Below are 15,085 nucleotides of genomic sequence, written 5' to 3' on the forward strand. Positions count from 1 at the left end.
GGACTTCAAAGGTGATGGTGAGAATGTCCATTCTGCAGGAGATGTCGAACATCATACCTCCTCCGGCTTCTCACTTAAGTACCGGCGAAGTGGGAATCCTGGGGAAGGGGGATGGGAAGGGTTTCCTGTCTTTGGGGCTGTCTTCTTTCTTTCTTCGGTCTTAGCAACAAATTCTTTTATTTCCTCTCTTACTTCTCTTAAGAGTACCAATCCATCTTTCCCTCTGTCCACATTCATATACTTCTATCGCTGAAGTCCTTCTCTTTTCCGTGATTTCTAAAAATCTTCAACTAAGAACCTTAGTGGGCCAAAGAATCAGGACGCACGATCACACTTCCACACTCAAACAATTAAATACAAAGACGCAGACAAGTAATACACAGGGAAATGTAACAACCGTCGCAGATAAGGGGGGAGGTAGTGCTCAGGAAGGGCTCGAGCACATGTGCTAAGTAATGAAGGTTACACATCTCAAGTGAAATGGTATAGTAAGCTTAAGCTAAAGGAACAAGGGGGGAGGAAGTGTATACCCACCTGTGTTCATAGCTATAGCAGTACAAAGTAATATGAATGGAGATAAAAAGAAATAGATATTAAGCCAGACATATCAAGTCAAATAAGCTTCTGATGAATAATATGATTGTGCAGACCGAATAGCCCGATGAAAAGAAATAAAGTTACAACCATGGACTAAACATATTTAGTTATTAAGGCTATATAAGTGAGCTGTAAGCAATGAACAAGCGAAGAATTTAAGCAGGTAGGCTGAAGGACTCAGGAGCAAAGGAGAGGTAGATAGAAATTTTAAATAAAATAGTGAGCAGAGGAGTACGAAAGAGGCAAGACTAGGAATCATTGTTAGAGAAGATAGGGAGGGCGCATCCGATGTAGATGAAATGAGAGAAAGAGAGGCAGGTAAGCAGACCCAGAGGAGGCTGACCTATACTGTGTGGGCAGGGGCACCAAAAACGCAACTGACCTGTACCATAGTTTAGTATAAATTGAAGGGGTGTACCTACCCAAGGATGAGGAAGAAGATGTTTTCATAGTATCAACCATTACGTAGACTGGAACCCAAAGGGAAAGGGTAGCATAGTGACCTGAGATTGTAGTGGAAAGTTTCTCCTGGTAAATTTGAATTCTGAAATTTTTTAAATAGAAAAGGCGAGTCCTGCGCGAGGAGAGAGAAAAAAGAGAAAACTCCAGTACAACTAATTTTTCTTAGACCTGGAAAACCAATGGTTATCATTGCAACAGCTTCTAAAAAATAAAAAAAATAAAAAAGTAAAGACTCGACTCACAATAACGCCTGAATTTTGAAACTGGCTAAGGGGAGGGACTTATTTTGGCTCAATCCTGGAAGCAAGAGTAGATAAATCTATTGGAAATAGCTAATACTTGTTGTACTATTAGTTTACCATACTACTATGTCTATGAAAGATGTTACCAACAGCTTAATGAAATACCGGAGATGGAAGAGAGTTTTTGTACCTAATGTTTTTATGTAGTACAAAGTAACAAGATAAATGTTAAGAAAAAAAATTATTAAAATATATGTTGTGTGCAAAATAACTAGTGTTTGAGCTAAGGGGAGGGATATGTAGTGCCCCCAGAATTTTTACGAAAGTCTGGAGACATTTGTGTTCCAGCCGTTTCGAATACGCGTTATTTTAAAGCAGGGCATAAGGATGAGCATGGGATACTGCACCCATTTATTGTTTGTGCAGGCGAAACTGGAAGGGAGATAATTCGTCGGCGCTGTTTTTACGGATGGGTCGAAACAAGGGGATTCCGTTGGTTGCTAAGTTGTTTTTCCGGATCGTGTCCTCACGGTCCAACTGCTCAGACTTTTACTGTCTTTGATGCAGAATTGTCTGCGATCCTGCGGACACTGGAGCTGATGAGACATTCTTCCTCTCCTAAATTTCTTGTCTGTTCCGATTTACTTAGTGCCCTTCACTCATTGCAACATTTGTATCCGGCAGACAAAATAGTCCAGCCATCCAGGATGCCCTCCTCCGACTACAGCGACTGGGGAAGGTTGTAGCTTTCTGCTGGGTTTCCGGGGCATGTCGGCATTGCTGGAAATGAAAGGGCAGATCTCGCAGCCAAGTAGGCGTGTCTCGATCCACAAGTATCTCAGTGTGCTATCCCCCTGCACGCACTCACCTCGTTGTTGAGCTCACTAGTCATGCGTCGGTGGGAGGATGAGTGGCTGGAAGTGACTGACAATAAGCTCCGTATAGTCAAGCCCACAACGCGTGTGCGGTGTACTTCATTTTAGCCCCATCGACGGGACGAGGTTCTCCTCACTCGGCTTCGAATAGGCCACAGCCCTATGGCGCATGGCTTCCTGCTCCGGTAAGAGGACCATCCAATGTGTGGTGCTTGCGGCGTCCAGGTCACTGTGCGCCACGTTTTATTGGATTGCGTTTTATTTTATGACCAGCGGGCCGCGGCTGACTTGCCAGTGGACCTGCCATCTCTTTTACACTCGGACGAATGTGGTTAAAGTTTTAAAGTTCTGTACCATGTCAAATGTTTTTACAAAGATTTTTGGGAGAGGATTTTAATTTGCTCACTGTGTGACAAGCTTGCCCATATTTTATGAAAGTGGCCAGCCAATGACAATTTCCTGTGGCATTCTTGTTGCTGTGTTTTCCCTTTCCTTAGGTTTTCCTTTCTTATGTAGCATTTTCCTTCTTTTCCTGCTTTCTTTGAGTGTGTGCTTCAGTTTTATTAGGTCTGTCCACATTCGTTCCTTTTAATGTGTGTCAGGGCGCTGATGACCTTTCGATGTTGAGTGCCCATAAGCCCAAAAAAAAAAAAAATAAAAAATAAAAAAAAAAAAAAACCACACACACACACACACACACACACACACACACACACACACACACACACACACACACACACACACACACACACACACAGTACGTGGACTGGACACGGATAGTCAAGTCAGCCACCATAAAAGCTTATGTCAGCCACCATAAAAGCTTATGTATTAATTGTGTTCAAAAATGTGTAATTAACTGATTCTGGGTGCCCGGTAATGTGTGGGCTTACGTAATAAAGTTTAACTGTTTTTTTGTACAAAGTGGAAATAAATATGTTCTGGTGCATTGAATGATATTCCAAGAGTAGAGTATTTTTTAAATAAGAAGAGATAGAGAGTGAGAGAGTGAAAATTTCCCCTTCCTAGCAGTGAAATCTTCGGAGAAGCGTCCAGTGCTAGTAGAAGACATCGGCACTGCAAGAAAGCAGAACCAGCACTCTCCATGAAAACGCTTAACATTACACAGGGCCACCGCAGCAGTCTATATCCATTGTGTCTGAGGGTCTGGCAAGATCTTGGTCCTCAGCAGACACCAAAATCTACACCCCATCCTCAGCCGCAGACCTTGTAGGTAGCAGTGGTGTGGGTGCCACCGCAACTTCCTTGGTCTTAGGGAGTTTTCTTTTTGGATTTCTCTTGCTGCTCCTTGGGTTTCCCTGGCTGGGAGGACTTCACTGGCTCAGTCTCCAGGACTGAGGAAGAGCATGAAGCCCTACGACCAGCTGCTTTTGGGCTCTTCAGCCACTGGCATGTGTCATCTTTCCCACTAGAAGAAACCTGGGAAGGGAGTAATCCAAGAGACCCCTTCCTAGCGAGAGAAGCTGGAGAAGACTTACTATTCTCTGGCTTAGAAGTGGGGACGGATGTCCCCGATGGTTGGGGGGTTGTTGCTCCTGAAGTAGGTGGTGCAGGAGCAACAGGGAGGGAAATGCCCCCCCCCCCCCCACCATTAAGGGGGCATGTGTAGTCTTCCAGCTCTGAGAGGTGACCTGGGTTGGCAGAGTTGATGTTGGATGAAATGTACACCTCTCCGCTCTAAATTAGCATGCAACTCATCGTCAGATTGCAAAAGAAGGTCTCTGTGAAATATGATACCCTGGACTATATTTAAGCTCTTCTGGAGCATGACAGTTACAGAAACATCCCCCAGCTTGTCACAAGTGAGTAACTCCCGTGACTGGGCAGAGGATGCTGTTTTGATCAAGACTGACCCAGATCTCATTTTAGACAAGCCCTCCACCTCACCGAACTTGTCCTCTAAATGCTCAACAAAAAACTGAGGTTTCATCGTCATGAAAGATTCCCAATCAGCTCTCGAACATACAAGGTACCGGGTCGAATAAGATCCACTGCCATCCTTAGCCTGACGTTCCTCCCAAGGTGTGGCCAGGGAGGGGAACGATTTGGGGTCATACTTCTGTGCGCTGAATTGACCTCGTGATTGCTTAGAGACTGCTAGTGTTTCACCACCAGCAAAAGATGATGGACTACACTTCATCGCGTGTCATCTGTCCTGATGCCACCCACTCCGACCAGGGGCCCTCCCCACAGGCGTCACCCAGCCTCAGCAAAGGCCACCTGGCAGGATGGCCATTGCCGGGAGTCCCGATGCCCCAGGTGGCTGGACATCTACCCCTTGGGAAGTAATGGCACAGTCATCAGCAGAGTGATCCCTGTGTGGCCAGGGGGCTACAACCACCAGGGTACATGGCGGCTCCACCATAACGGACTGGCTACCGCGCTGGATATCAGGTGCAAAGAAGTCCATGGTCATCATCGAAGCAGAAATCAACACTGCATAGTGCATGGCGGAAAACACACCCAGGAAGGTGTCCTCGCCCAAGAGATGGAGAATGGGCAGGACTGCAATGCGACGACAAGAAAATGGGCTAAAGATCTCAATGCACGATGGACACGATGCACCTTGTAAGGTGCCCTTCCCCAATTGGCTCGCTCTTCAGGAAAATTTTGAAGAATAGAGGTCTAACTCTACAGAGGACCATCACATAAAGGCTGAAATGTATGAAAGTCCTTTTACTCGCCTCGTACGACAGGCAGGAATACCTCGGGCCTATTCTAACCTCCGGACCTGCAGGGGGGGAAGAGGGTCATAATGTGTAATAGGCAGACATCTATCCAGAGAACCACACAGGAATTCCAAACTGTATCAAGATACACTGCAAGCAAGTACTAACATTTAGGCGGGAGGTGAGAAAAGTTTTCATGGTCGAGCGGTTGCTCATAAGCCACACATCACACCAGTAAATGCCAAACCACACTTCAAAAGGTGTAAGGAGCATAAACATTAGATGACTGAACAGTGAAAAACGTGTGGAGTGACGAATCATGGTACACAATGTGTCAATCTGATGGCAGGGTGCGAGTATGGTGAATGCCCAGTGAACGTTATCTGCCAGTGTATGTAGTGCCAACAGTGAAATTCGGAGGTGGTGGTGTTAAGGCGTGGTCATTTTTTTTTTCATGGAGGGGGCTTGCACCCCTTGTTGTTTTGTATGGCACTATCATAGCACAGGCTTACATTGATGTTTTAAGGAGCTTCTTGCTTCCCACTGTTGAAGAGCAATTCGGGGATGGTGATTGCATTTTTCAACATGACTGAGCATCTGTTCATAATGCACTGCCTGTTGCAGAGTGGTTACATGCCAATTACATCCCCGTAATGGACTGGCCTGCACGGAGTCCTGACCTGAATTCTATAGGGCACCTTTGGGATGTTTTATAATGCTGACTTCGTGCCAGGCCTCACTGACCATCATCGATACCTCTCCTCAGTGCAGCTCTCCGGGAAGAATGGGTTGCCATTTCCCAAGAAACCTTCCAGCACCTGATTGAACATATGTATGCAAGAGTGGAAGCTGTCCTCAAGCCTAAGGGTGGGCCAACAAAATATTGAATTCCAGCATTACCAATGGAGGGCGCCATGAACTTTTAAGTCATTTTCAGCCAGGTGTCCAGATACTTTTGATCATATAGTGTATCTACATCTACAGCTACACTCTGCAAACCACTGTAAAGTGCGTAGCATGGAGTACATTCCATTGTACCAGTTATGATGGCTTTTTCACATTCTATTCACATACAGAGCACAGGAAGAATGATTATTTAAATGCCTCCATGCACAGTATAATTAATCTAATCTTGTCCTCACAATCCCTATATGAGCGATACGGAGGGCGTTGTAGTATATTCCTAGAATAATAATTTGAAGGCAAAAACACTTCACACTAATTACAGTTTGCACAAAGAAATTTACGGGGTCATTTTTCCTGCATTCTACAAAGTAACAGAGTGTGAAGAAATCTTAAAACATAATGCAATGATAACGATGTTACGTTCTGCCATCCACTTGACATTGATTTCGAGAGTACAAAACAATATAGGCCTACATTAAATTATTTTTTACATATTTTAATACTAACTTAATACAAAACTTTATGATTATTAACAACATTTAGTTTTCCCACAAGGAAAGGACCCGAATAAATTTTTGAGCAAATAAATATGATATATGTATAAGTGTATATTCTAGCATAACTCTGCAGTTTCTGGAACAACTAACTAACTATGCCACCTGATTATAACTGGCTCCAATCTCTATTGCAAATGGGGGTTTGAGTATGAATGTTTAAGTTTTGAAAGATGAATGATTTCTGGGAACATAAAGACCAGGTTAAATGCATCTAAAAGTTTCCACTGCATTCAACAAGTTTCTATGTAATTAAAATTACACTTAAATGGCACTGGGACTACCATCCATCAGTATAGTAACCCAAAAAAATCGTAGATTCAACACTAATAGCATCTGTTTCCAATTGTTGTCACAAGCCACCCCTTTCACACTCAGACCCCAACTCCTAAGCCTGATTATGAAATGTAATGAGATCTATCACCAACCATGCTAGTGAGATCAAAAAATATGGAATTGACATGTCACCCCCTCAAAACTTCCACCTCACCCTTGCATACATGGACTTTTTTTCCTTTCTTTTCCCCAGTTAATAACACATATGAGGATCAACGTGATTAAATATTGATAAGGAGTTAACCTACAACACACTTTTATAGACAGCTGTATGTGTACTATTCTAGGGCAACGTTTCACCCAAGAAGTGATATGACACTAAGCAGAAATTTTGAATACAGATGGCACGCTACACATATTATCAGACAATTCTTTAGCTTCCTAGGCATACTGATATCTGTCTGACAACTAATTTACACCTTTATTAAGAGTGTCATCAAGAACAATTTAAACTTCAGAAACATATGTTACACCCTTGTATTTAATATCAGAAGGAAAAGTTAACCATACTATTCATTACTATACTAACATTGATCAGGAAGAAGGGAAATAAGCTACTATAAAGGTCTTTGGCCATTTACTCACTAATCAGAGGCATAACATAATACAAATTTAGGAACTACAATCTGTCTAGTTGGGAAGAGAAATACAGAGTAATGGTTTTTTAGGTGGTACTGGGAGGGGTGGGGGATACATCCAACATTACAACAACAAGGCATTATATGTTAATTTTTGGAGCACTGAATAAATTTCTCTCATCACACAATGACTTCCTCCAACATCTTTGGTAAGCTGTGACTGTCAAAACAAATACTGTAATGGTATTTAAACTTAACAATGAAAGACAGAGAGGGACAGAACAATAGAGGAAAAATTGACAACAACAGAATTTTTCTGTCCATGTTCTGTATATGACCCAATAAACTAGCTATAGAATAAAAAAAATATAGTTCACTAAAATAATTATTTAAACTAAATAAATAATGAATAGCAGTTGCACTAAATTAATGCAGTACAACAAGGAATAGTGAAAGCACTGCAGGAAATATTGATAAACTGTGATACATAAATCCTGTCTTTTTCTGCAAATTTCAAACCACAGTGTTTTCTTTTCGAATTTTACACTAATGAATTGTTATAGGCTTGGAGTATATAATGTAATTTTGACTGTAACAGTAAAATTTGGGGGCAAGGCAATATGCACTGCACAGAACCTACTGCTCAAGATTGTTTTGTATTCACATTGACAGCAACATGAACTGAAAACCAGATATTATATCAGACAATATTTCTTGCTTCAATTCAGCAATTTATTCTTTACATTTGCTCTAGTATTCTAACGACAGGCTCAAAATGGTTTAGTTTCTTTTGATGTTATGGTAATGAACAACCAAGAATAATTTGAAAACAGCTTTCAAGAATATAATACTAGGATCAAGAATTATCTTCAACATCCATGATGATCCTTGCAATGGCACAAACAGGAGCAAAATTATGCATTTGTATGAAACCAAAATACCAGTAAATTAAAGTAGCTAGGTGATGGACAGGAACCTAACCTTAAAAATAAACTGGCATTACATTTACTCATGGACAACTTTTAATCGAGAGTGTAATTTATTGTGTGTTTTGGTAACCCACTATAAACATAGATTAATAGTAAAGTAACAGGGCACTAAAATCACTAAAGTGAATAGTCATCGTGTAGTGGTCTATGAAAATATTCTATTTTCATGTACTAGCTGGCACTTCCATACCCTGGAAAGACTCCATGCACATAATCCATGAAAGATAGAAAAAAACCAAGTACCATTCAATGTTCGAAAAATATTTTTCGTTGGTCCCAAGCATCCAGAATCAGTTATGACATGATTAGTCAAAGAGACAGTTCAAAAAAGTTAGCAAAAATATCTGTTTGCCAGTCGTCGGGTTTTCAGTAACAGAAATTGATAAAATTCTATCTAGTTTACATTTACGAATAAAATGTTTCAGACTTACTTTAGAAAAGGAGAATCAAGATTTTCACAAGCCTTGTAGAAAGCTTCTGATCGAAGACCATCAGCGACAAAAAGAACCAGCCTCTTTGCTGGAGCATAGCGTGTAGTAGCATTTGGTTCAATTCCTCTCACTATAGGCGATTTAAAATAAATGTCAAAAATTGACGCAAGAAACACAACGTGAACAAGTAAAGCTTGAAGTATTACGTTCATCGTTTTGGAAATCACTCAGTAACACTACTTGATTTATTGCAAAGCAGATATCGAACCACAGTACTGAACACTCTGCATTCATGTCTCAAATGGTGACCATGACAATCCACACCACAACCAGTATTTATTTACACTGCACACCAACGCAACACGCCTTCTCATTATCACAACAATCCATAGACATTACATGTTAAAGCATCCAGCCGTCCTACGATGTTAGAAGCTTTGAACAATGGAGGGCCGCCAACAAAATAATGCCAGCCATTTATATTATAACATAGTATCTATAGAAGATCTGAATATTAGTTATTGATATTTAAAAAAATATACAGTTTGAAATAAATGTTACTGGTGCTTATTTAAATGTACTAACAAGACGTGTAATTGCACTAGATGTACCACTATATTTTGTGTCTGTATGACTTTGCATTGGCTGCTCTGTACAGAACAAATGAATAAACGGTTTTGAGGGCTTTTTGAATATAGGTATAAATCGCTAAGGATTTGCGATTTGTTGAGAAGACGACACGGGAGCTCTGTGGTTCTTTTCTGTGAAATATTTCTTTTGCAGCAAAATCGGGAAGATGCTATGCGGTAAGTCACCATTTTAATTTTGTCAATAGTACTCTAGTTAGTGGTATGAATTGCACCAAACGCCTGTACGTTTCCGAGTTGCCTTGCACAAACAACGAAAGACTCTCCGTTGATATAAGACAATATTCATAGGTATATAATTTTGGAAATTTCGATTTGCTTTTCTTTTATTGTGCTTACAAACTGTGATACTTTGTAAAGAGCATCCATGATAACGTCCGTATTGTCCAACTGCATATTCTGCTCTAACGTTTTCGTCTGTTGCAATGAGGAAAACATCAATATAACTGTTGAGATCTTTAAAATTCCCACATAATTTAGCAGTCGTAACGCTATTCAGAAAAAATCTGGGTAGACACAAAAGGAAATATGGCGGCCTGAATCCAAATTTTTCAAAACGGCTTCCCCGTGGGATGAATAACTTCAGTGTTCAAGCAGTGAAACAGACGGCTCGGCTCTGCGACAAAATAGATCCAACCCTGAACTTTGAGGTGTAGATCGAGAAAACTGTCCTTTTTTATACATGTACGTTCATTTACTTTTAATTGGTTTCAGGCAGACCCTATTTCATCAGACACAAAAAACTGCGGTTTTGTCCACCTGAAAATACGCGAAGATTTCAATTTTCAAGTTCCAATAAAAGCATAAGAAAGTAAAGTACTGTGAACAGATGTAAAGAGGAACGGCTTATTTTCCTTAATTATTACGACTGCCTCCTTGTAAGAGGAGTATTACTATCCAATCTGTTTATTTGCTGTTAGGGTGTGGATATGATGTCATCGGCGCCATATTGTTGCTCCGAATCGGAAGTATATCACTTGTTTGGAATATCACGATTATATACTTACGTAACATATTTTGCTACCATACTTTTTTTGTATAAATTGCAGGATTTGTCACCACTACCCATACTAACTTACAGAAACTACTACAATTTCGCTACAAGATAAACTTCATCCAACAGCAACGAATACGACACCGCCAACTGCGTTTAGCCTATCCTTTCTGAAAACCGTTAGGTCCTTCTCAAAAATTGAGGCTGAACGTATCTCCGGGTATAGCCAGCTTTCAGTGACTTTAACGGTTTGAGCATCACTGGTCCGCAGCTCGTGGTCGTGCGGTAGCGTTCTCGCTTCCCACGCCCGGGTTCCCGGGTTCGATTCCCGGCTGGGTCAGGGATTTTCTCTGCCTCGTGATGACTGGTTGTTGTGTGCTGTCCTTAGGTTAGTTAGGTTTAAGTAGTTCTAAGTTCTAGGGGACTGATGACCATAGATGTTAAGTCTCTTAGTGCTCAGAGCCATTTTTTGAGCATCACTGTTTTCTATTAGCGCTTGGCGCTCTGGTACTCTCCCAACACAGCTACGGCAGTTTGCAAGTGTTATACCGATGTCTGCTAGATCTGCGTTCTACTTGTGTTCAGTCTACATATTTTGAGACTGAAGCCCTTTCTGTGTTTTCACGAGAGCCTCTAATCTAAAAATCCGCCCAGTCCACGCCACAAAGCCCCCGCTACTCGTGCAGCCGCGTACTGCTTGTAATGGACTCCTGACTAATTTAGCGAAACCAAAACATCACCACCCGACGGCCGAGTTTCGCATCTTGCCCGCAAGAGATCATCAGATGCGGACATCTTCGCGTCCTACCGGCAAGTATTTCTCATGCGGCGCTCACTTACGTCCTGTGTATTCCATGCCGCCAAAAGGGTATCAGTCGCCAGTAGCAAAATTACGAACCACGCTGCCCGACCACGAGGATTCCCTCCAACAGAGAATCCCGCGAAAAACAGCGCGTCTTTTCCAGCCTCCTTTGGCAACATGAAAACTCTCCCCTAACACAAAAAAAAGCACTGGAAATTCAAAGAGGCCCGCTGCGAGGCTAGTTTGTTTCCGGTGGTCTGCTCTTTCTACGAGAGGCATCTACTAAACTTCAAAAGGAGTCAGGATACATAGGAAAGCGCCCCCGACTCCTACATGCGGTGCCATGCTACCCGTGTTCGGACCTTAGCTGCCAGCAATCATTGCGTCCCTGAGGGTTTTGCCCGTCCTCACTTTCTGCAATCCCACGGCCACCGACCTGTTTGCCTAATCGTTTGCTGTCACTCTGTCTCGAGTCCAATAAAGAGACATGCAGACTACACAGGGCATGCTGTTGCCAATCACTATCTTTTATTATATCAATGAGATTTACATACGAATTTCCCCTCTTGTTAGCCCCAGGATAATAAATATAATCAAACTATTGATGGAATCGGAGCGCAAAAGGCTTGGTGCATTTCAATAGGTAGATGAAAATATTATCACCACAGCAAACGCCAGCTTCTTTAGACAGCTATATATGCCTTTAACTGAATTCCAAATATTCCTTTTTATGTAGGGAGCACATTGTGCTCATGTGGGAGTGATCTAGATGCTTGTAAAACAATAAACTGGTAACCAAGATCGCAGGAATTCTTTTTATTCCATGATTATCGGTTTCGGCGAAACTAAAGCTGCCATAATCGGATCTTAGGACACATACAGGTTACAACATCAAGGCAAACAATGGTGATATTAATGGTTGCCTATAACACGCAGGCCTTACTAAATTGTCGTAAGTAGCACATAGGCGTCCAAGAGTGATAACATTATAAATATTAAGTGTCTCCATCACATACAATCGCAAGTTTAGAGGTGAATCGTTCTCTGTCTTACTGAAAAACATAAAATACAGTAGTCAACTCGCTTGTATCACTGGTGCCTCAATAGACATACAGTATAATGCTACCTCGACGGAAAAAATTGATCGCCTGTCCTGTTGCACTAACTCAGGCCGTTTTGTTTCTACATGGGTTGCAGAAGGTGGTGGATATGTCTTTCTCTGACTTCTGCTCAGGTCCACTTAAATTGGAACGATCACATGCGCTAAGCTGTAGAAATGGGAGCAACTGCAAGATGCGTAGGGGCTGACTGAAACCACGTTGGAATTTTACTGTAGCAGACATAAACGAGAAAGGTGTCTCGTTTCGAGATATGAGAGTCCCAGAAATATGATACACGTGTGGGTGAGATTCGACGCAGGTATGTGGTTGAATGGAAAGACATGATTCCAAATAGTGGACATCATTTCTATCACATAGTGTAACACAAGCGATCTGAAAAGCCTGTGTTCATTTTCTTACAACCTCAATCAACACATTATCTGCTACTACTGTTGTGTTCCTTCTCAATCAGTCATCGCCTGTAACTCAGTGGATATCTCGCAGAACCTCTGATATGGTATCAAGTCAGAATACGTTACAAGTACTATAGAAATATCTAGCTGGGGGGGGGGGGTCAGGGAGTCGCAAATACCGCTTACATACCACATCCCTTAGCCGAATCACTTTCAAAATTCAGCGATTTTATAACGAGGTAGAATCGTGGGCTAGTGTAACTGGAGTGCTGGTCTGATAATATACACTCCAGCGATCACCGTCTCGGTATTTGTCTGGATAGAAAAACCACCTCATTCAGAGGTAATGTCGTACCTCGATTTGTAAAGCCAGTATAGCTTTAACATGGATACTTGTGTGGACCTGTAGAACATTGACCGCTTGTGACAGTAACATACAGTTGTTGCTGGGTTCGAGTTTTTTAATGATACTGATATTTCTATTCCCAGAGCCACAGCCAAAATGGCTCTGAGCACTATGCGACTTAACTTCTGAGGTCATCAGTCGCCTAGAACTTAGAACTAATTAAACCTAAATAACCTAAGGACATCACACACATCCATGCCCGATGCAGGATTCGAACATGCGACCGTAGAGGTCGCTCGGTTCCAGACTGTAGCGCCTAGAACCGCACGGCCACTCAGGCCGGCTAGCCACAGCCATCAACAGAGTGTATTTCCGATACTTCGCTCATTGTCGAATGTCGTTCAACTGAGACCGCGATCGTAATATTTAGTTGTAAGTACAGGGATAAAATATATATGTGACCGATTTCTTAGCATAAAAATTCTACCTGTACGTGCTCGGCCTGCAGCGCCGGTGACCTGTGAGGGGTGATTCACTTTTCCCGTTAAACGGTAGGAGCTGTCAGACAGGAGATGCCTGTTGGAGTGTAGGAATGTAGATGAATTAACTGTGTTGTCCTCTAGACGACCAAATAGCGAGCTAATACTTAGTATGTGTTGGATATCTTTTGTGGAAATTTGAGAAGATTCAATATGGAGGTGTGTTTGCGCTGGATCGTTATTCCTGCCCATGTAATTTCTTCGGTTGACTGCTTCTGCACATTTAGCGCCTTTATTTAGTTGCGAGAAGATCGATTGTGGAGTGTGCGTCTGGCGTGTGAAAGACACGTTTGCCAGTTCTCTAGACATGAGAAACACTTTAGTTGACCTTGTAAATTATGGGAATGATTTGGAATCTACTACATCACTGACATCGGTATTCGAGAGTGGAAATATCAGTTTCCTCTATTAGTTTCGAGTTGTCGAGTAAATGTCTTCGCGGACGCGACAAGATTCTAGTTAGTCAGTAGTTTACAACACGCCCCACTTAGCTAAAGTTTCGGGTTTGTAGAGAACTAATTTCCAGTCTATATCTTGGGAACTATGTTGCGCTAGCGATTAGATGCGCGATGCGTCAACTACACGTTGGACGTGTTCTGTTAGAATCGCGAGCAGATTTCTATTGTACGATCTGTGATATCAGTATACGCATGCGGGCTATATGCGGTGACGTCACTATGTGCGCGCGGGCTACACACGTCACACGAGTACCGTTAGAATCGCAGGAGAGAGAAAGCGGACGAACAGATGAGAGGGATGATAGCGCTCTCTGGTGATGGTACTGTGTACTAAGTCAGTTGGAGTCTGGACCTCGTGGTGAACACACTGGATGAGTGTACTGCATCATATTGTTAAAATAAATAGTGCATGCAAAATAATAAAGACTTATGTCCAACACAGGTCGAGTCCTTTTTCTGCGAATCCTTACTAGGAAGAGGTGGTGGTCGGCTGACCTAGGTTAGTGGAGGTAGCCCAAGTGACCTTTCTTTCCCGCATTTTCTTAGGTTAGTGGAGATAGCCGAATTGACCTATCTTCCCGCCAAATTAAAACTTGGCGCCAGTTCATAGGTTGAGGTGGCCATCAGATGGCTTAGGTTAGTGAAGGTAGCCCAAGTGACCTTTCTTTCCCGCCATTTTCTTGGGTTGGTAGAGGTTGCATGGTCCTGATGCAATTCGAACTTCCCGCCAAGAGGGGCGTGACTAGGGGGGCGTGGCACTTTCCCGCCATCTTGGATAACGTCACCGTCGCTATCTTGGATGACGTCATCAACTAACGTTACGGACGCCATACATCATCGCCGCCATCTTGGATAACAGTACTTTGGGGCTGTACCCGCCTTGGGGTTGGGTGACGTCATCGCCGCCATCGTGGATAACGGTACTTAGAGGCCGCACTGGCATCTGCCCCAATACTCCCCATGACTATAAGATTTTCGTCTTTCTGTATGTACTAAATTAACTGCTCGATGTTCTCATCTACTTTCCCTGTCTCTTCATCTTCTGCTTGTAATGTCGGTGTGCTTCCCTGAACTATTGTTGTCAGTTTGCTGTCGATTCTGAGGAGAACAACTCTCTCACTGAACT

At 42.4% G+C, this 15,085-nt stretch overlaps 1 protein-coding gene across 2 annotated transcripts in view; it reads right to left on the bottom strand.

The window, feature by feature from the left end:
• Positions 1 to 9,042, bottom strand: part of LOC126262245 (GPI ethanolamine phosphate transferase 1) — a 274,209-nt gene extending 265,167 nt beyond the window's left edge. The window contains exon 1 of one of the 2 annotated variants that reach the window (XM_049958725.1): positions 8,661 to 9,042. In XM_049958725.1, coding sequence (XP_049814682.1) covers positions 8,661 to 8,872 — 212 coding nt within the window. In that variant the 5' untranslated portion in view covers positions 8,873 to 9,042. The remainder of the gene's footprint in view (positions 1 to 8,660) is intronic. The other variant, XM_049958726.1, reaches the window with a different exon arrangement.
• Between the last annotated feature and the right edge of the window lie 6,043 nt (positions 9,043 to 15,085).

Source organism: Schistocerca nitens, chromosome 6 (genome assembly GCF_023898315.1).
Source record: "Schistocerca nitens isolate TAMUIC-IGC-003100 chromosome 6, iqSchNite1.1, whole genome shotgun sequence".
In the NCBI taxonomy this organism is placed as follows: Eukaryota; Metazoa; Arthropoda; class Insecta; order Orthoptera; family Acrididae; genus Schistocerca; species Schistocerca nitens.